Genomic DNA, 22,005 nt, shown 5'->3' on the forward strand with positions numbered 1-22,005 from the left:
ACAGAGATAAGAACTACATATGATGGAAAATATTTTTGGGAAATTATTTGCAGTGTAATTTAATTTTTTTGGATTAGGTCCAATTTGTTAAAATGGGTGAGGTTGACCTATACTGCAGCCAGCCACCTAATGGCGATCAAAATATTTTGGCTCCACTTTTTAGGACGTGTGGCGAGCTTTCGGTTTGACATTGATGGTGCGTTCCAAATGGCATATCACCCTGCAAAGGGCACTTCAAAGTGAAAACAATCATGGCCACCATATTGAGGAAGGGTCATCCCAAACCAAAGTGACCAAAACTGGCCACTTCAAGGAACTGTTTGGTCCTCTACACCCTTCAACGCTCTTAAGGCATAGGGGTGAGCCCTTCCGAATGGAACGCAGGGATGTTTTTGTTCCATAGATTGCAATTTTGGAGGTGAATCCCACATTTATATGCGGATGTCACTCTCAACGTGTATGTGGCCATTCGTCCTTTTATCAGCATTAAGAATAAAACTTTTATTGAAATTCTTTGATTATATATAGCCAAGAAAGCTTGCAAAAAGCTGACATGCTTTAATTCATGGCGATCTGACAATGAAGTTGTCTCCACTGCACACTTAATTTCTTCTTTACATTGTGACTACACTTAAAATGAATCAGAGGATTCATGAGCGTACAGAACTCGGTAATGAAAAATCTCTGGCGTTTCGATTGAGTGGATACTAAAATGCCTCGGATTGGCCATTGCGTTCAAGAAATCAACAGATTATATTGACATTATAGTGGGTACAGCTTGTTACTTTCTACTGTATTTGTGATGAAATAAATAGAGCCTTGGTTAAAGAGACTTCTTTCAAAAACATTACACTTTTTAACAATAGTGTGTAAGAACGTATGTCAGAAGGGCAAGACATTTCTGAGAATGAGCTTGAAATCAATTCACACAGCCATTTTCAAAAGACACCACAGTTGCTGCATTTTACCCACATTTATTTCTCTTACCGTAATAAAAGTGACTATTGAAAACAATATATTTACATTGCAACAGATCACAGTTGATGGCGACTTTAGAGCATGGTATTGCTTCTATAATCAATTCTTCATTTCTTCAGCTTGCTCGTGGTAAACCTTCCCTCCAAAACTACTCTTTTGGTCAAAATGCGTATACTGCACCCTCTGAAAATAATATGACACATTCCTTTTTCCTCAAAGATTATAATATCCTTCCATATAACCAACATCCACCTGTAATCAAGTAAACCCACCTAAAGTACATAAAAGTGCTTCATCTCCTCAATGGTCTTATGAAACATAGATAAGTATGAAGGCCTCTGATTCTTTCCCCTTATGTTCTGAAACTGACATTTAATCATTTTAGTCATATTCACTACATAAAATCCAAAAGGGAACTTTCAAGTCTCGGATACTTGGTCAGCAACATTTGAAGTATGAAAAGCCATTCCATTCAGCCCAAACGATCCAAAATGACTCAATACCTCTGTATTCGATGTGCATATATAATCTAGCAACTATACATATATCTATGTGAATTAAGTATCAGGGTGTTGGTGAGCAAAATAATTCAATTAGTCTCAGTCACATTGTCTGTTCTCTATTCCTTTTAAGATTGGCATCAACAGTTTTGATAGTTTAATATACTTCAGCAACACAAAACCTGCTCATGCAGGGATCCATGAGGACCTGGTCCATGAGTTTCTTCCCCATGTGAGGAAACTTGAGAGGAAACAAACTCAGTCCATCTTAAGGCTACGGTAGATGTAACGAATAAAAGCCAGAGAAGCCCAGAAGGAGACCGTTCCCAGCATGAGCGAGAAAACAAACGCAGTGAGCAAGGAATATCCAAAGAATTCGACGCTCTGTACAAGGCCGCTCATATTGGAGCGATTGTGGTAGTAGAAGAGTGAGTAAACAAATATAAAGATGCCAGTGGAGCCGGTGCTAAGAACACTTCTCCACCACCAGCGGTAGTCCTCGCCTGAGAGTAGGAAGTAGGTGAGTGCCACAGAGATGCAGGCGCCCACCGAGAGCAGGATGGCAAAGACGCACAACAGAATGCCGTAGAGTGTGTAGTGTTCACGACCCCACGCGGTGGCAAAGATGTAGTACAGTTCAACTGAGATGGCACTGCAAAGTCAAGTGGAAAAAAACAGATGTGAAAGGAAGAGTGAGTAATATAATATAAAAACTAAATACATTTTTTTTTATATATTTTACATTTATTTATATTTAATCAAACCAAAAATTATTCAGACACCAAAATAATTTTTGATATTTGTTACTAGTGGGTGCAGGATACTATAGTTCATTTATGTAAGCGAGTATAGCAAAATAAAGTAAACTGACATATTATACCCCAAAATTATTCATACAGTGGACTACCAGTAAAATTGATAAAAAATTTGGGACCAAACATTCAGACACTTTGACCTGACCAAGTGTATTTCCTTTAATTGCTAATGTGATCTTTATTAGTCCGTTTCCGCTACTGAATAAAACATTTAAAAGGTAACTGCGACTTTTTCTCTCTCAATTCTGACTTTTTTTCTCATAATTGCATGATATAAACTTGCAGTTGAGAGTTAAAAAGTCATAGTTGTGAGATATAAACTCGCAATTCTGAGAACATAGCCCCCCCCATGTTCTGGATTAGGGGGGAGCTACATAGCCCCACATATAAAATATCATATTATATATTAACTTGCATGTTTTAAAAAACGCATAATATATAATTATTATTATATGACATTACATAATATTAACATATTTAATAATACGTTTAATTTAAAAAAAATATATATATAAATATTATATATGAATATTCTATTTGATAATTTTTTTACAATATAATATGTTTTCTTACATATATAAAAAATGTCTTATTTTATATTTTCTATTATATATAATAAATATTATAATAGCTAAAGGCTCCAGTCATTGCAAAATAACTGAAGGAGAAGCATCCAAAGATGTACGTTACCACTATATGTATGTATACACACACACACACACACACACACATGTTGGGTTTCCATGTTTTATGGGGACATCCCATAGGCGTAATGGTTTTTATACTGTACAATCTGTATGTGCTATTGCCCTACACCAACCCTACACCTAAACTTAGCCCTCACAGGAAACATGCTGCATTTTTAGATTTTCAAAAAACTTTATGCTGTATGATTTATAAGCTTGTTTCCTCATGGGGACCAAAAAATGTCCCCACAAGATTAAGATTTACTGGTATTACTATCCTTGTGGGGACATTTGGTCCCCAGGACGTGATGAATACCAGGTGCACACACACACACACACACACACACACACGTTGGTTTTTGTGGTTTATGGGGACTCTCCATAGGCGTAATGGTTTTTATACTGAACAAGCTGTGTGTGCTATTGCCCTACACCAACCCTACCCCTAAACTTAGCCCTCACAGGAGACTTTGTGCATTTTTAGATAAAAAAAAACACCATTTAGTATGTTATTTAAGCCTTTTGAATTACGGGGACATAGGCAGTGTCCTCATAAACCACCTTCATATTGTAATACCTCTGTCATACCCATGTCATTATACAAATTTGTGTCCTCATAAACCACATAAACATGCATGCACACACACACACACACACACACACACACACACACACACACTTTAAGAGAGCTTTATTTGGCTAATTTCTTTTGGACTAATTAATTAAAGAAAATATTCCATTGTCTAGAAACCTTCTGCAGAGATTCACAGCTCTTACCTGAAAGGCAGGAAACCTCCGATGGCCATGTGCACGGCCGTGCGTTTGTACCAGGGCTGCTGGGGGATCTGGCGAGGTATGTTACGTGTGCGACACGGGGCCTGGAAGTTGCCTGCTCTGTTCTTTCCAACAATTCCACCAATAACGGTGAGAGGGAACCCCACCAGCACCCAGGCACCAAGCAGCAGAAGCACGGTGGTGGCAGGCAGGGCCTGAGTCGATCCACTCCACCAGTGAACAGAGTTCACCACACTCCAGGTGAAAAAGAGAGGGGCTAAATGCATCAGAGAGAGAGAAACAAATAAGAAAGACAAAGAGAGCAGCAGTGAGTGGGCGAAAATTCTGTTACTTCTGCATGTGAAAGCACTGTAATTCTGGCAGGCTATATTTGGAATAAAATAATAGCATGCTGTATAATATGTACAATGAGTCGGGTAAGAGATTAACCTTTAAAATAAAATACACCAGAAATGGAAAAAAATCATATTGAGCACATGGCATTGTGAGAAACAGTACCCCATTCTATCTATTTGAACAGATGCAGAAGGCTGTTGTGTCTCACCAGAGAAGAGCGCAGAGGTAAGGATAATATTCCAGACCCAGCGCTGGCCCTGAATCTGTGTGTAGAAGCTGCAGGAACAGTAACCCGACACACAGCTGGTCAGAGCGTACAATACAATCGCTGCCGAGTTTATGGCACCATGACGATGGACATTAAACATCCCCAGCAGTGCCATGACAATGATTCCTAAAGAAACCAGGAAAGAGGATCCAGCAGGTCAGTGTGCAACCTGAAGGTCATGTTCTTTCTATCTGCAACGCTCCTCTCATTTTCATCCCAAATCTCAACTGCTTCCCCCTCTCAGTTCAAATATTTAAGCACTTCAATTGCTACAATTGTATTAGACAAAATATTGCAAAATCATCTAACGTGACCCTGGAGCACAAAACCAGTCATAAGTAGCACGGGTATATTTATAGCAATAGCCAACAGTACATTGTATGGGTCAAAATTATTGATTTTTCTTTTATGCCAAAAATCATTAGGTTATTAGGTAAAGATCATGTTCCATGAAGATATTTTGTAAATTTCCTACCATAAATGTATCAAAACTTAATTTTTGATTAGTAATATGCATTGCTAAGGACTTCATTTGGACTTTTTTTGCACCCTCAGATTCAAGATTTTCAAATAGTTGTATCTCAGCCAAATATTGTTCTATCAAAAAAAAAAAAACAATTTATTCAGATCATGTAGAAATCTAAATTTTTAAAAAAAATTACCCTTATGATTGGTTTTGTGGTCCAGGGTCACAAATAAGATAAAAAGTAATGACTTTTTAAAGTAATGAGTTTATTAATTTGTACTGTTCTCTGAGGTCCACTTATAAGGTTATCAAGAACCGGCTTTACTGACGAGATGCGCATGACAATCGCATGCGATTAATCGTGCAGCCCTAAGTATTATATTCTATTATTTAAGAGTTGAACATTTTTATTAGTAAAGTTTTAAAATGGAGATGCAATTCTGAAATATTAAAATAACCCAAATCTTCAAATAGTTTGCACATGTGAAAATGTGTGTTCATTTTTAATATTTCTATAATGTAGTATGTCATACCTGTGGCCAGAGTCAGAAACTGCGCTCCGACCCCTAGTACAGCACACAGGAGGCTCTTATACGGTGGGAAGCGAAAGACATCCGTGTGGATGATTTTCCATCCGTTATCCCCCTGATCCAGGTCGTCACAGCCGCCATCTTCCTCCACATTATACCTGTACACACATACAGCAACAGTGTTCGATCAGACCGTTATTCATTAATAATCAAATTCAGCTTTCCCATCACAGATAGAAATTACACTGTAAACCTCTTCAAATAGTAAAGTTGTTTAAAATTTTAACAATATTTCACAAAATTACTGTTCACTGTATTTTTAATCAAATAAATGCAGCCTTTGTGAGCATAAAAAGGCCCCGATATACAGTGGAGCAAATATATGTATTTGATACACTGCCGATTTTTCAAGTTTTTCCACTTACAAATAATGGAGAGATCTGTAATTTTCATCGTAGGTACACCTCAACTGTGAGAGACAGAATATTAAACAAAATCCAGAAAATCACATTGTATGATTTTTGAATAATTAATTTCCATTTTATTGCATGAAATAAGTATTTGATCACCTACCAACCAGCAAGAATTCTGGCTCTCACAGACCTGTTAGTTTGTCTTTAAGAAGCCCTCCTATCCTCCACTCATTACCTGTATTAATTGCACCTGTTTGAACTCGTTACCTGTATAAAAGACATAAATATATGTCTTTGATTGAGTTCACAGACTCCAACCTCTCCACTATGGGCAAGACCAAAGAGCTGTCTAAGGACACTAGGGACAAAATTGTAGACCTGCACAAGTCTGGGATGGGCTACAGGACAATAGGCAAACAGCTTGGTGAGAAGGCAACAACTGTTTGTGCAATTATTAGAAAATGGAAGAAATTCAAAATGACTATCAATCTCCCTCGGACTGGGGCTCCATGCAAGATCTCGCCTCGTGGAGTATCAATGATCCTGAGAAAGGTGAGGGATCAGCCTTGAACTACACGGGAGGACCTGGTCAATGACCTGAAGAGAGCTGGGACCACAGTCTCAACGGTTACCATTAGTAACACACTACACCGTCATGGATTAAAATCCTGCAGCACGCGCAAGGTCCCCCTGCTCAAGACAGCACATGTGCAGGCCCGTCTGAAGTTTGCCAAAGACCATCTGGATGATCCAGAGGAGGCATGGGAGAAGGTCATGTGGTCAGATGAGACCAAAATAGAACTTTTTGGTATAAACTCCACTCGCCGTGTTTGGAGGAAGAAGGATGAGTATAATCCCAAGAACACCATCCCAACCGTGAAGCATGGGGGTGCTTTTCTGCAAAGGGGACAGGACGACTGCACCGTATTAAGGGGAGGATGGATGGGGCCATGTATCGCGAGAGTTTGGGCAACAACCTCCTTCCTTCAGTAAGAGCATTGAAGATGGGTCGTGGCTGGGTCTTCCAGCATGACAATGACCCCAAACACACAGCAAGGGCAACTAAGGAGTGGCTCCGAAAGAAGCATTTCAAGGTCCTGGAGTGGCCTAGCCAGTCTCCAGACCTGAACCCAATAGAAAATCTATGGAGGGAGCTGAAACTCCGTGTTGCCCAGCGACAGCCCCAAAACCTGAAAGATCTGGAGAAGACCTGTATGGAGGAGTGGGCCAAAATCCCTGCTGCAGTGTGTGCAAACCTGGTCAAGAACTACAGGAAACGTCGGACCTCTGTAATTGTAAACAAAGGTTTCTGTACCAAATATTAAGTTCTATATTTCTATTGTATCAAATACTTATTTCATGCAATAAAATGGAAATTAATTATTCAAAAATCATACAATGTGATTTTCTGGATATTTTTTATATTCTGCCTCTCACAGTTGAGGTGTACCTACGATGAAAATTACAGATCTCTCCATTCTTTGTAAGTGGGAAAACTGGAAAAATCGGCAGGGTATCAAATACTTATTTTCCCCACTGTACGTTCGTTTTCGTTCTTCGTTTGGGGGCAAAAAGAAGTTCGATAAGGCTGAGCGACGGTATACTGTTTTCGAACATTCCAACACCCTGCTGGAGGCGGTCTGTAGATTAATGTAAACGTGTCGTGACGCTCTCGCGTATGCCCTAAACACAACAACGATGCAATGATGCTGTATCTAGGTCTTTTATTAAACTGGATAAATTATTACATGTTTTTATATTTTGTGTTGTCATAATTTGATAAAAACAAAAGGTTTATTATTGTATGTTCTTTTGGCATTTCATTTCAATTTGCTTATTGAAAGAACAACAGCAGCAGCAGCATGGTATAACATTTATTTGAAACATGTATTTGGTACTTGCTACCTTATATCTTTACTCTTTCGTTTCATTCTTTTCATGGGTTTGGAAAACTTGCATTTGATATTTCTCTACGTCGCTTTTTGCATAACTCCGACTAGTTGATGCAAGCTTCGTTGCAATTTCTTTCTAATAATTAAATGCTTTCTCTGAACCTTTAAAGTCTTTCCATGAGCGATCGTACATTTGTGGCAGTTCAGTTATTCGGCACAGTGCATTTATGTTGCTAGTGACTTATTCTCCTGCCTGACCTTTGTTGAATGAGAAACGAAACGGGGAAAAAATAAAAATCACGTGTCAAAGAAGCTGGAGCTCCTGAACACACCCACCGATTGCGTAATCACCATGGACCAATGGTAGCTCAAAGGTGTTTAGGAGCTAAAATGAACTCCCCCAGAAAGTTTGCTTTGGTGAGCTGTATCGAACTGCCAAAACAAACTCAGAACGAACTTTGTTTCGGCCTGATTTTGTTCGCCATATCAGTTCGTTTTTTGATTTCGTTTGAAGTATATCGGGGCCTTAAGAGACTTCTTTCAAAAACAATAAAAAAAAATTTACTTTTGAATGTTGCTACAATTATCATGCGGTCTCACGATGAAAATGCAATCCCAAGTTTCCTACCCCTAAATCTAAATGCATTTAGGAATACCAGCATTTAAATTATAATTTTGCTACAGTTTTTGCTTGGACATGTTAAACATATCTAATCAATTTGGGTAATACATTTTCATTTTGCACTAAATGTTGCACATATGTATGGAAAAATTTTAATTTAAATACAGAAATACATTACCATTTTACACATTGCATTGCCATTTTGCATTTTACATTGCAAATTGAATTTTGCTACACATATGCTTCCATAAAAATGTGACGTCAGATACACCCTCACCTGGCGAAGTCATTCTTCAGCACCCTCATGAGGATGATGATGACGAAGCCCAGAAGCAGCACCACCAGCACTAGAGAGTTGATGATGGACAGCCAGTGGATCTCCAGAGTCTTAGGAAAGAAGGAATAGTCCCTAAGGCGCTCCGCCCTGCGTGAATGGGGCAAAGTACTCTCAAACCAGCGCACGCTGTAGGTGTGAGTGATCGTCAGACCACCGCTGCTGACGCCATGGCCTGCCCCTCCCCCGCCTTCCTCCAATGGCTCTGGCTTCACGTCCTTCACGGACACATTGGCGAAGATCACAGAGTCACCGTTGTACTCTATATTGAAGTCCAAGTGTGTCCACAACCCCACCTGTTGTACAAAAATAGTGAATAAAGCAGGGTTATTATAGTTAACTAGAACCATAAAAACATTTTTTGTTACTTGAAATGAAATAAAATATTTTTAAAAAATCAAAACTTATCCCAATTTAGCTAGTTCCACAGGAAACATCTCATTATCATTTAGTTTAACTTGATGTAATAAAATAACTAAAAGTAAAAACTATGTAGACATATTTAAAAAAGAAGCCTAATAAAACACTAAACACAAAATACTAAAACAAACACACATACATATATATATATATATATATATATATATACACACACACATACATGATCAAAAGGATTAACAATACAGATTAATTTTCACAGACTTCTTTGATCATATTTAACAAGGATGGTGATATTTTTGGCCATGACTGTGTGTATATATATATATATATATATATAAATAAAAATGTGTGTGTGAATTTTCAGCAGCCATTACTCCAGCGTTCAGTGTCACATGATCCTTCAGAAATCATGCTAATATGCTGATTTGCTGCTGGAGAAACATTTATTATTATCAATGTTGAAAACAGCTGTGCTGCCTAATATTTTTGTGGAAACTGTGATAAATTTTAGAACAAGATTCTCGTATGAACAGAAAGTTCAAAAGAACAGAATTGAACATTTTTGTAACATTATTAATGCCTTGACACTTTTCATCAATTTAATGCATCCTTGAATAAACGTAATAATTCAAAAAGAGAAACAAATCTTACTGACACCAAACTTTTGAACATTAGTCGACAAAAATGTATGTATCTAAATATTTAAAACTAACCACGTTTTTTGGTAAAACACCGCTTGTTTTGATATATTCTTCTCTAACGTAATGAAATTCACATATTTATGCCAAAGTGTCTAAATAGTTTAGTGTGACTGACAGAAACAAAGAAAAAGACCTTGTGGCTGTGAGGCAGGAATCCACTCTCTTCCATGTATCCCATGAAACCCCAGATGGGAATGTCATCTAGGACAAACTCAAAGTAATACAGCTCCTCGATTGCCTCTCGCAACTGATCCACCTGTAGTTTCAAAAATGTATAAAATATGAGACATCTGAAAGAATTCCATTCTCCTAAGTCTCTGCCGTTTCCTCTTTCATGACATGAAAACGTGATAAATCCTGCCCGAGGAGATCTGGCTTCCTACAGAGTTTAGATCCAAACCTTTAACACACCCTTTACTCTCATTCTCAAATGAACCTGAAAACCTTGACTAGCTGGTTCAACCATGTTTGATTAGAGCTGGAGCAAGATGGAGAATCCTTGCCATAAATGCAAACAGTTCATTTCGCTCATCATTTCCCATTCCAACTGCACAAATAAACAGACTACAATGTACACATGAGCAAACTCAAACCCCAAACATCTTTGATGAAACAATTTTTGCAAATAAGATTGCATTGATACCTCTTTCTCGGAGAGAGTGAGCTTGCATAGCGTCTGTCTCTCAGTGTTTTCCTTGAAGTGGATGTTGTAAAGAGATTCAGCCATGCGGTCTCCATCCAACACCTCTCCCAGACTCAAGGCTTTATGACGGACCTGCAAACATGTCAATCTAATAGTTAATCAAAACAACTTGTACTGCACCAAAAGTAAAGCAAGCACACTAAAAGATCCAGATAACACTGAATAGTGCAGCGCACACTCACCTCTTTAGGTCTACAGACTGGCAGGGTGTAATAGTGATAGGTTTCCTGGGGGTTGTGATACGGACCAACTTTGTTAACGTACAGGATCACCGGATCACCTTGCTTGTAACTGACTGCCCAGCCAAAGTGAGGCAGCAAGCACAGGACCAGCACACAGAGCCTCATGGATCGACCAGCGACACACGGGCCTGAACATCCCAGTCTTGCTGTCATGACAACGCCTGTCAGAGGGTAAATCAAGAATGCAAAAGAGGTCAGCAACTATGCAAACAACAACAAAAACACTGACATAATTACTTTAAGTGGTCTGACATGCTAGACTCCATCTAGAACTTCAATTTTAATAACTTTATATAAATGTAGTGACTACATAAATATTGAAAAACACAACCATGATTTTTCATTTTGGGATGAGCTATCCCTTTAAGATAAATGGTCACAGCATCTAAAATAAACATTTTCTCTTAATAATTTTTGTAAATGTAATCATGTAACATTTTAGACTTCCTATAAATTTGAATCTTGATTTTTTTTAAGTGAATGGACATATGCATATACTATAAGTTATACTTGGACATATAAAACTATTTTAAATGTCTAATTATTATTATTATTTATGACTTCATAAAATGTAGTGACTACATTTTATTTATAAAAATTCAAACATGTGAGTAAAAAAAAACCTGATTTAATTTTGTGAAGAACTATGCCTTGAAGAGAAAATGGTCACAGCACCTGCAATAACTATGTAATTGTTATGTTGTTATATAAATTATTAAAATAGTAATCGTAAAAAAGAAAATGTATGTTTTAGCATAAGCCCTGAGGGTTAAGGTGTTCTTGTTATACATTAAAGTGCGGACTAATATTAAACTAACAACATGTGCTTACTATATGGTTAGGATTAGTGTTTGCCTTAGGATTACTTTCATTTATTGTTATTAGAATATTAAGTACATGTAACATGTATAACAAGAACACCTTAAAATAACTTGTTACCACATTAAGTACCAAATTAACAACATATATTTAAAATAGTGTTGGGGTTTAGTTCAGTTGCTTGTAATTGTGCATAATTAACCGATATTACTAAAGAAAGTGCATACTATATGTGTAACAAGGACACTGTAAAATAAAAATTATTTTGTTGAGTCTCCTAATGCAAAAATAGAGCCATCTTTACAACGTCTTCAGTTTTGAGAGGTTAAATATAGCTAGTATGTTTCAGACATAAACAAATCAATCAGTCTGCACTCGGATTGAAAAAACACTAAATAAGATGCTTGAAATACTTCCGCATCAGAGAAATGCAACAGACCTGTTTCAGATGCTTCCTCAGAATCGCGTCTTTCTTTTCCAAATCCAGTCAACAGCACTCTTGTATGTGTAATATCACATTGCTAGGGTTAGAAGACATCCGATCTTTGCTTTTAGGCGATGAAACAGCCGAAAGGTCGAGATCAGCAGCGACTCCACGTCACCTTAAAAAATAAAAACAACCTTATTGGGATCTTCCGGGGTGGGCGGGGCTACAACGCAACACCTGCACCTGCTTTGACAAGTCTCTGCATCATTGATTCACAGCTTCAAGTGTGAGTTTAATAAGATTACACGTTTATCGTGCATTATAAGAGGTGATAAGCGTTACCGGGAAATGTCTTCGCTCTCATTGATGTCTTGCCAGGCCTGACTAATCGATCGAGATAGTATACATGTTCTGTTGTTCTTCCTTGCGAAGACAGAACTAGACAATTTTGTGAAATCGATTCCATCGCCTACCACAGGATCCGGATCCCATAGATTTCGCGCGAAATTGACTAATTTTTGGCGCGGTTGTTGTTTGTGTCTGTGACTGAAAAGCGAGAAGCTGAAACATATTTTATTGGTAAGCTTTTTTTGTTTTTGCGTCTTACAGTTTGTGAAACGTTGGTACAGATATGCGGTGCATGTATAAGTCTTGATGGGGTTTAAGCTTTGTTTTGGGTGTTTGTTTGTTTCGTTATTTACTGTTGATGTATGAGCTGCTCCGTGTTTTTTTTGTTTCTAATTTACTATTAACTGTGTTGGTCAAAACTTACTTGATGCATCTGATAATTTAGTTTTTATGGGTTTTAATCCTTCCAGATTTCTGATAATAAGTTTATCACAATGGGAATTCATGGACTTGCAAAGCTCATTGCAGATCACGCGCCTTCAGCTATCAAGGAGCAAGACATCAAAAACTACTTTGGTAAGGCCTCATCATTTAAATAGTATTTTTTAAATAATTGTTATAGTGAAACTCAAATGTAACGTGAGTGTTTTACATGCTTGCAGGAAGGAAAATTGCTATTGATGCGTCCATGTGCATCTATCAGTTTTTAATCGCGGTTAGACAGGACGGTAATGTGTTGCAGAATGAAGATGGAGAGACTACTAGGTATGTAGATTTGTCTGCTATCATTTGTGCAAATGTGCATAGAAACATGACAAGCTGATTGAGTTCAAAGTGTATACTTTGATTTTCTAACCATGTGCCAGATTACATTTGCATGGTCATAATATTCACACAACCTGTGTTTCCCCAGCCACCTCATGGGCATGTTCTACAGGACCATCCGAATGCTGGAGAGCGGCATCAAGCCGGTTTATGTGTTTGATGGGAAGCCACCTCAGCTGAAGTCAGGAGAGGTGCATCAGAAACACAGTCACTCTATTGGAATATTCTCAACTGAAATAAGCAGCGACTTGGACCTGATAACAGGATTCATTAAATCACAACTTAAATAGATGTCATTTACAGCTAATAAAAAATAATGCAGCTGTGCCAGTAATTCACTGAAAATACTGAGGCAGTGTTTCTGATATTGCAGGATGGCATATTGGCGGTTGTATACTTTGCAACTGATGTAATGTTAATATACCAAACTACTTAAACTACCAAAATCTGCTTTTTACTCTAAACTGTAATTATGAACACCAGTGTTATAGAAAGCCACTTAAAGAATGATTTTGTCATAAGTGTCCCGTCCATAAAACATGACCTTGTATATCCCAGTGAGACAATAACACTAAAATAATGACAAATGAATCAAAAGTCAACATTTGAAGTGGATCAAAACCTTTAATCAAAGTTGTCCTACAACCTAAAACCAAAATGCATTCTTGTCTTAGAACAACTTTGAACTTTTTTTGATCCACTTCAAATGTTGACTATATATATATATATATATATATATATATAAAAAAAAATATAATCGTATGCGATGTCATTCAGGAATTTATTGGAATGTCCTTTTACAGCTTTTCTCTGGTAGTTACATTTATATTTACAGTATAGAGGCGCATAATGCAGTGTAAACATTTAAGCATATATGGTGAAGTAACTTGGTTGACTAACAGATGTTTTTTTTCTGTTAAAACAAAAAACATCTGCAATCTATATTAAGAGATCTTTTTATTTTAACCCCTACAGCTGGAGAAGAGAGGCGAAAGACGAGCAGAGGCTGAGAAACTTCTGGCTCAGGCCCAAGAAGCAGGTACAGACACTTTCATAATGACATGCTTTTTAAAAAATAATAATTAACATGGGTCCTAATTCTAAGATTTCTCACAGGTGAACAGGAGAACATTGACAAGTTCAGTAAGCGACTAGTGAAGGTTACCAAACAACACAACGAGGAATGCAAGAAGTTACTTACTCTAATGGGAGTCCCTTACATTGAGGTACTGCCACAGTCACTGACAGAAAACTGCGTAGAATTATCTTTTATCATGGATATAAGCATAATTGTATACCTTGCTTGTTAAGGCTCCATGTGAGGCCGAGGCGAGCTGTGCTACTCTGGTGAAATCAGGGAAGGTGTATGCCACAGCGACAGAAGATATGGACGGTCTGACATTTGGAACAACGGTCCTGATGAGGCATCTAACAGCCAGTGAAGCAAAGTATGTATAGATACACTTAATATCTGAAATTATCTGTTTGGACATTTGGATATATTATAGTTATGGAGATTTGAGGGCTTGCAGAAATAATTATTTTTTTTTTTTTCCATCCTAGAAAACTCCCTATCCAAGAATTTCATTTCAGTCGTATTCTACAGGAAATGGGTCTGACACATCAACAGGTAAGACCTTAGCTTTATTTCAGTCTTATCTTTGTATGCAAATATCTGCCCTATCATAGATGTCAGTTCTTTCTAATTGCTGTTTATGTTTGAATGTCTTCCTCAGTTCATTGACCTGTGTATCCTCCTTGGCTGTGACTACTGTGGCACTATAAAAGGAATCGGACCTAAGAGGGCCATCGACCTCATTAAACAGCACGGCTCTATTGAAGAGATCCTTGAGAATATTGACCAAAATGTAAGTTTATTTACACGGTTTAAAGGCATTTACTTGCTGTCAAAATGTTGCAATCACATCCAAGATCATTTACTTGCATAATTGTGCCCTCTAGTGGTGGTTAGTGTGTTGCTTAGTCAGAAAATAAATTTGGCCAATGCCAAGTGTATTGAGAATTTTCTGGCCATAAAATTTTGCCCGCCATAATTTAGTTTCATTATTTATTTTGGCACTTAATTTTTACCGTCTCTTGCATAATTGAAATACGTAGCTGTATTTTTTTTTTTTATTGGTAAGAAAAGCTATTCCTGCCTCAATCTCATTGCATTAAACAGCTTACTTAATTTTGCATCTTGGCTCAAATACTAACCTAAACAAAGTTGTGTGTTATAATTATAGCAGCCTCCAACCACTACCTCCTGTTTTAGATGGTGTTTACAATGTGATATTTTCTTGTTTTGTGTTGCAGAAGCACCCAGCTCCAGAGGACTGGCTTTATAAAGAGGCTCGGAGTCTCTTCTTGGAGCCTGAGGTCATTGATGGCACCTCTGTTGATCTGAAGTGGAATGAACCTGACGAGGATGGACTGATTCAGTTCATGTGTGCTGAGAAACAGTTCAGGTACAAAGCAACCAAATCTGTTATGCTGTGAAAAGGAGCAAATAGAAAGGAAGTTGTTCTCTTGTATTTGTGGTTCTCGCAGCAGCAGAATGTGTTTCAGATGTTAAATTTGTGTGTTGCCAGTGAGGATCGTATCCGTAATGGCTGTAAGAAGATAATGAAGAGTAGACAAGGGAGCACCCAGGGAAGACTGGACGCATTCTTTACTGTAACCGGATCAATTTCCTCTAAGCGTAAGGTAGGAGGAAGTAATTACTAAAACGAACTGTTGTATAACTAGATTGAAAATGAAGTATTCTGAAGAATAATACAGTCATGATTAATTTTATGGTAATTGTGTGTGGCTTTCTTCATTAAACAGTGGTTTATCTGTTTAAAGAAAAAAACTATTTTTTTGTTTTTATATAGGAGCCTGAAATAAAGGGATCTGCTAAAAAGAAGCAGAAGACGAGTGCTACGCCAGGCAAGTTCAAGAAGGGCAAATGAAAGCGATTTCAGCTTGAGAAGTTCTGAGCTTGTAGTGTCATAAACAGTCAAAACATTTTGTATTAAGGAACAAAACATGAGAACAGTTGCTTTCATTATTTTAATGAACATGGGGAGAAAAAATGTTAAATGCCCTATTTTCTGTTTCTATATCTTGAATAAAGATAAATATTTAATCACGTCAGAGTGTGTTTTGTTTCCATTTGGTTTGCTTGCAGAAAAACGCTGTCTGAATTGGACAGAACACTTCTTTTTGTTTTAAGGCATCTAAATGGGCTGGTTACCTGAATATATTTTTTTTGTTCCCGACCACAATGCAGGTGAAACCTGTTGACTATGTTACCTGCTCAGATCTGTAACCACTATGCAACAACACTTCATTATTTCAGATCAAGAATCATTAACTTAATACTGAAGCCTCTCTGTTCTCAGCTGTTGGGCTGATAAGCATGTTTGCATGAGGAAGTACAACAGACCATTGTATTTAAGGTAGAAAAAAACTTGCATTATATTGTAATGTTGACGTACAGAAAGACTTTGGTGACTGGTTCATTTTAGGGTGGTGGTGCTTCACCTGTTGAAAGCTCACGTTGGAAGGCTTGAAAAAAGTTATTTCTGCATCACGACTGTCAAAAAAACAAGAAGCCAGGTTAACGGACATCCACAGTTCTGTGATGAAATCTTGTAGGACTTCTCTTTTACTCTGTACCGCTATAGGTGAGGCTTTTCTATCATTTTATTGTCTCAGAATAATAGTCTTCAGAATGCAGAAATGTTCATATTAAAATATAACATCAGTGTGTCTTATCAAAAAGAAAAAGTATGGAACCCATGTGAAGTGTCTTTGTAGATTGAAAATAATATTTTAATGTTTGTGTTTGTACCTACAGCACCTGAGATGCTTGTCTTTTCTTTCATGGTTTTTCTGTTCTTACCAGTACAAGTTCATATGGAAGGTGAGTCAGTGCCCTCTAATTAAAAAGATGAGATGATAAAGCTTTAGTGTTACACTTTTATAGATTTTAAAGATTTGTGTGATTGTGATTTGTTTATATTGTGTTTTCAGAATATTCTACAGAAATGCCTAGCAGCATAACAGCACTGAGTGGCTCTTGTGTGCAGATACCTTGCACATTTGTTGTACCAGACGATATGTTCAACGCAGAAAGTATATTTGGCTTTTGGATAAAGAACCACCATGCTTTTCTCCATCCAGATAGTTTGGTGGTTTTTAATGGAAGTACGAATATCATCAAAGGATTCAGTCATATAGAGATACTTGGAAATCTTAGTCAACATGGATGTACCACTGTTTTCTACGATGTCAAGAAGAATCATACAGGCAATTACTACTTTAGGGTGGAAATTAAGAAATCCGAAAATTATTGGAACTACACATACCAAAACAAACCCATCAGCATTTCTGTCTCCAGTAAGTGGGATCTTCACTGTAAACTACATGGTTCTTTTATATGAAATTTATTTATAATCACTGACAATTTAATGTTCATCACCAACTTGTAATCTTTATCATGTCTTTTAATGAAATTACTGTCATTATTCTCATGCTCATTATTCATAATCTCGTTCCCACCTTAAATTGGTAAAATGTCGTAAGTTTTAAGACAAATGTTTGCAAGACACATTTTCATTTAGCCTGTGTCCCAGTGTGCATACTATCTATCCTAAACATGATATTAGTAATTTTCCGTACTATTTAGGGCAGATAGTGTGGATAGTATGCACACTGGGACGCAGGGTTATATCAAAGACTGTAGAAATACTATAGCGGTTGAATCCTTTAATCTGATTGGTTGACAGTCATTCGAAGGTGTGCAATTATTTTCAGGAAAATGCATGATTAATGTAGTTCCAGGCAGGTCTTGACCGCATTACATGTCCATTTCAGTTACTTCAAAGGTCTTTATCACGGATCTATATGACTGGATTGCTCATCGCGTTCTGAACTGCCATCGGAAGTGTTTGAGCGGCCATCTTGCTATTCCCTACAGAGCAAAAACGTTGACCTAAAATCACCTTGGGGGCTGTTTCATAAAACAAGTTTACCAAACAAGCCAGGCTTATTTCAGTTAGTCTGACTTATTTTCAATTGACAAGTCAGACTGACTGAAATAAACCTGGCTTATTTGGTAAACTTGTTTTATGAAGCAGGCCCCGAAGCATATCAATCACACAGGATTAGTTTTTAAGATATGTTTATCTAAATACATTTTTAATTCAGATGTTATATGCAATGTTTATGGTCTTGGTCAGGATAAGCAGTATATTGAAATCGTTAAGGTGGGCGTGCTGCACATTTTCCAACACGGGTAACTGATCCAACACAAAATGTTTCTTTATGTACACAATTATGCCGAAAATATTAAACATGAACACATCTCAGTGTCTAAATTTGAGTCGAATATACAATAAGATTCTATTGAAATTTAGCTTTAAGTACCATATGTAGTTGCATAAAGCATACATATTTATACAGATTTCAGTACCCAGTGTTTATCATGTTCATCTGATGTTGGCTAGTGTAATGTATATGAACATGACTTTTTAATAAGCAGGGGAAATTACCGACATTAAACAAATAACCGTTTACATGCTTAGGATTTGTGTGCTGTACAGGGATACCCCAGATATAAAACAAATGCTGACTTTTTAGATGTTTACTCATTAAAATTGTAGGATTGCCTATTAACTTAATAGAATGTATGGGAATACTGGGCAATACCAATATGGCGGTGCAGGGGCTTCACTTTTATGAGGTCATGAGCAATCCAGTTCTCTGTTATAGATCAGTGGTCCTTACAGCTTACAACAGCAAAAAAAATTGTAATAATAATAAAGACAAATAAATATAATAAACAAGTTAAAAATGACAAATTATTTCCATGTTTTTGCCGCAATTACATTTTATGTATGGAAAACACTCTCCTGCTCTCTCTATACCTTATCTTTACCCTAAAAATGTACCTATTGTGTGTCCAAGAAATACAGCGTGTGGCTTTTTTATGAATTGTTTTGTTTCAATGAATTATCGTATTTTAGCAAAATGTTTGAGTGAACAATTAAATGAAAAAAAAACCTCCTACTGGTGTACTTGAGTAACAAGCAGAGCAATTATTTCATTTAATAATATTTTATACCGTGCACTCTTGCCTTGTAGATGTATCAGAGCCTCCCATCCTTACACCCACTGATCTGCAAGAAGTGATGGAGGAAACTACAGTCAATCTGAGCTGCTCTGCTGAAGCCCCCTGCCCCAAACAACCTCCTACAATATCCTGGTCTAACATCTCTGAATCTGCCCACATTACAACACAGTTACAGGAGAACCCTGATAAAACCCAGTCAGTGTTTTCATACATGATCTTCAAAGCTTCATACAAAGATCACAGGAAGAACATCACCTGCACTGCTACATATCCAAGAAATACATCTGATGCCTCAACTGTGGAGAGCACTGTGATGCTACGAGTCCTGTGTAAGAATTTTGGAGTTATTTTGCACTTTCACAAGCATTATTATGTTCAGATGTGTAATATTATTGTCTAGTTTACCTACAGTTGTTTCTTTTGCCCTAAAGTTTCTCCAAAAGAGACTCGCATCACCATCAATCCATCTGATTCAGTCTCTGCTGGTACAAATGTGACTTTGATTTGCAAAAGCAAAGCCAGTCCAAATATAGTGAACTACACCTGGTACAAACGTGGACAGGAGAAAGAGCTGGATTTTGGAGAACAACTGACCTTTAATGTAAATAGGATGAGTGGCGGCTGGTACTTTTGCACTGCAAAAAACATATATGGTAATCAGACGTCAAAAGAGATCCAACTAATTGTGGCAGGTGAGTTTAAATAAGACATACGCCATTATACATATACTAAAATTAATGATCATCATGGGTAGCTCCAGTTTTATGACTGATCTATATTTTTACATTCTGTGCACAGTCTACTGAACCAACTAATTTTACTTAATGTTTTCAATCTGGTTCAGCTTCATCAGAAAAATCATTGTCTTTACTCATTGGCTGTGTAGGAGGAATTTCAGCATTTCTGTTTATATTTCTTCTGGTAACAATTTTCCTAAGGTAAGCAGTTAGATGGTGCTTTTGATCCTTTTTGCATCTCCACTGTCCAAATGATTGTAATTGCATGGAAAAAAGAGCAACCAGCCTTCAGAATAAATAGTATTTAGCTTTGAAACATATACAATCTGCTGTTCACAATATAGAGGTTCCTTTTTTGTGTTATATGGATTTCTGCATTTCTTATTAATACAGAGTGCAAAGAGTAAAGGCATCTATTATTAGGGAAACTGACATCTCAGATCAGGTATGTTCTACACTCTTTTAGCAGATCATGTTTCTGTTGTTTCAAACAGGAAGTGCTGTAAAAAGCAGTTATCAATACTCTACCATTCATTTTACTGTTATAGTTTATTATGTACAGAAACCAAAAACAATGGATCCACAGAAAATGTCATGTATTATTTTTTCCTCTTTCAGGGTCAGGAAAAACATATGCAGATCAACTCCATTTATGATAACAGTGCTTTTACGACGAGTGAAGAGCTAGAGATGCCAAAGGATGAGAATGAAGTCCATTATGGACAGATTGACTTTTCCAATCCCCAAACCAAAAGCGCCACAGTGAAATGCTCAGGACAAGAGACGATATATGCTGAGGTCTGTGGTCCAGGGAAAGATTAGTTTGCATTAGAATAAACAGCTTATGAGTGAATTGTATAAATGTAGTATATGCTTTGGCCTGTGTGTGATTCCAGAGTCTTCCCGTTAGGTGTTTAAATGCCACATCTGAAGTATTCTGTAATTGTAAAACTTGTTTCCACTTGTCCTGTTACTTCTCTGCTCCCATTTTTCTACATTCATTCATTCAAAAATCTGATTATGATCCTAACCCTGATTATCACTCTAAACTGGGACTAGTGTCTTTTTTTTTTTTAAGTGGCATTTGGTGAAGGCAAAAATATTTGTATGCTTTTATGGTACATTTTTAATTGTTATTTTTCAGTGTTGTTTTCAGGCAAAAGAAGAAATAATAATAAAAAAAAAATCTATCACATATAGACAGTTTTAAGTGCTTCCTATGAAGTTTAAATGCTCAAAAAAAAAATTTTCTTAATGAAGTTAAATATTTAACTGAGAAGATTAATTACTCCTAGGCAGTGGCTCCCAACCCTGGTCCTGGAGGCACCCCAGCACTGCACATTTTGCATGTCTCCTTTCTCTGACACAACAATTACAGGTTTTGGAGTCTCTATACCAGGGGTGCCCAACTCTGTTCCTGGTGATCGACCTGTCCGGCAAAGTTCAGCTCCAACTCTAATCAAACACACCTGAAGCAACTAATTAAGGTCTTCAGGATTGCGTGAAAATTAAAGGCAGGTGTGTTTTGATTAGAGTTGGAGCTAAACTTTGCAGGACAGTCGATCGCCAGGAATAGAGTTGGGCGCCCCTGCTCTATACTAATGAGCTGATGACCTGAATCAGGTGTGTTTGATTAAGGAGACATGCAAAACGTGCAGTGTTGGGGTGCCTCCAGGACCAGGGTTGGGAACCACTGCTCCAAGGCACCCATGTAATAAAAATAAAAAGCCTTTAATTAGCTGGGCTAAATCATTAAAACAGTTCAAATTATAGATCTACGCATTTCGGCTTCACAGCCTTCTTCAGGATATGCATAAATTGTTCATTAAATAAAATTAGTGTTCTTAAACAATTATTAAGCAATCAAAGACAGACAGCTGGTTAATCAATGGGAGTGGCTACAGCTTTCCTCATTATACAAAAGATACCAATATAAAAAAACAATGATACAACAAAAATAATTATGATTTACACGTGTATGATCTGCATGCATATAACAATACATATACCAAAAAATAATTTAAAAAAGGTATAAAATTCATTTATTCATTAACTCCAGGAGGGTT

At 37.1% G+C, this 22,005-nt stretch overlaps 3 protein-coding genes across 4 annotated transcripts; 2 read left to right on the forward strand and 1 right to left on the reverse strand.

Moving 5' to 3' along the window:
• Window positions 1-939: 939 nt before the first annotated feature.
• Window positions 940-12,290, reverse strand: LOC306863626 (transmembrane 9 superfamily member 1-like). Its single transcript, XM_079407092.1, has 10 exons — window positions 12,251-12,290; window positions 11,921-12,083; window positions 10,603-10,823; window positions 10,361-10,492; window positions 9,851-9,973; window positions 8,579-8,931; window positions 5,378-5,532; window positions 4,319-4,504; window positions 3,757-4,030; window positions 940-2,130 (listed from the first exon to the last, which is right to left on the reverse strand). Exons 3-10 carry the CDS (start codon window positions 10,813-10,815, stop codon window positions 1,737-1,739), a joined length of 1,830 nt encoding a protein of 609 aa, XP_079263218.1. The 5' UTR covers window positions 10,816-10,823; window positions 11,921-12,083; window positions 12,251-12,290; the 3' UTR covers window positions 940-1,736.
• On the forward strand, window positions 12,077-16,218 carry LOC306863627 (flap endonuclease 1). Of its 2 annotated transcripts, none has more exons than XM_079407093.1 (12): window positions 12,077-12,487; window positions 12,727-12,832; window positions 12,919-13,021; window positions 13,170-13,272; window positions 14,057-14,120; window positions 14,198-14,307; window positions 14,393-14,529; window positions 14,645-14,711; window positions 14,818-14,949; window positions 15,398-15,549; window positions 15,673-15,787; window positions 15,958-16,218. In XM_079407093.1, the coding sequence occupies exons 2-12, from the start codon at window positions 12,751-12,753 to the stop codon at window positions 16,033-16,035; spliced, it is 1,143 nt and encodes a 380-aa protein (XP_079263219.1). In that variant the 5' UTR covers window positions 12,077-12,487; window positions 12,727-12,750; the 3' UTR covers window positions 16,036-16,218. The 2 variants fall into 2 exon arrangements, with proteins under 2 accessions (XP_079263219.1, XP_079263220.1); XM_079407094.1 differs by having other exon boundaries at window positions 12,111-12,194.
• A 394-nt stretch (window positions 16,219-16,612) lies between these two features.
• Window positions 16,613-20,972, forward strand: LOC306863283 (sialic acid-binding Ig-like lectin 13). The gene is made up of 8 exons (XM_079406531.1): window positions 16,613-16,752; window positions 16,926-16,991; window positions 17,102-17,467; window positions 19,214-19,531; window positions 19,634-19,894; window positions 20,047-20,140; window positions 20,333-20,384; window positions 20,558-20,972. The coding sequence occupies exons 1-8, from the start codon at window positions 16,710-16,712 to the stop codon at window positions 20,759-20,761; spliced, it is 1,404 nt and encodes a 467-aa protein (XP_079262657.1). The 5' UTR covers window positions 16,613-16,709; the 3' UTR covers window positions 20,762-20,972.
• The last annotated feature ends 1,033 nt before the right edge of the window (window positions 20,973-22,005 follow it).

Source organism: Barbus barbus, assembly GCF_936440315.1.
Source record: "Barbus barbus genome assembly, chromosome: 44".
Classification (NCBI taxonomy): Eukaryota; Metazoa; Chordata; class Actinopteri; order Cypriniformes; family Cyprinidae; genus Barbus; species Barbus barbus.

Coding starts and splice junctions, on each gene's coding strand:
- LOC306863626 (XM_079407092.1), bottom strand. CDS start 10,815: ATGACAGCAAGACTGGGATGTTCAGGCCCGTGTGTCGCTGGTCGATCC. Junction 5,533..8,578: donor CTGAAGAATGACTTCGCCAG/GTGAGGGTGTAT, acceptor ATGTGTGTACAG/GTATAATGTGGAGGAAGATG. Junction 4,031..4,318: donor TACCTCTGCGCTCTTCTCTG/GTGAGACACAAC, acceptor TGATGCATTTAG/CCCCTCTCTTTTTCACCTGG.
- LOC306863627 (XM_079407093.1), top strand. CDS start 12,751: ATGGGAATTCATGGACTTGCAAAGCTCATTGCAGATCACGCGCCTTCA. Junction 14,308..14,392: donor TGGGAGTCCCTTACATTGAG/GTACTGCCACAG, acceptor TTGCTTGTTAAG/GCTCCATGTGAGGCCGAGGC. Junction 15,550..15,672: donor TGTGCTGAGAAACAGTTCAG/GTACAAAGCAAC, acceptor GTGTGTTGCCAG/TGAGGATCGTATCCGTAATG.
- LOC306863283 (XM_079406531.1), top strand. CDS start 16,710: ATGAAATCTTGTAGGACTTCTCTTTTACTCTGTACCGCTATAG. Junction 16,753..16,925: donor TTTACTCTGTACCGCTATAG/GTGAGGCTTTTC, acceptor TTGTACCTACAG/CACCTGAGATGCTTGTCTTT. Junction 19,532..19,633: donor TGTGATGCTACGAGTCCTGT/GTAAGAATTTTG, acceptor TTTGCCCTAAAG/TTTCTCCAAAAGAGACTCGC.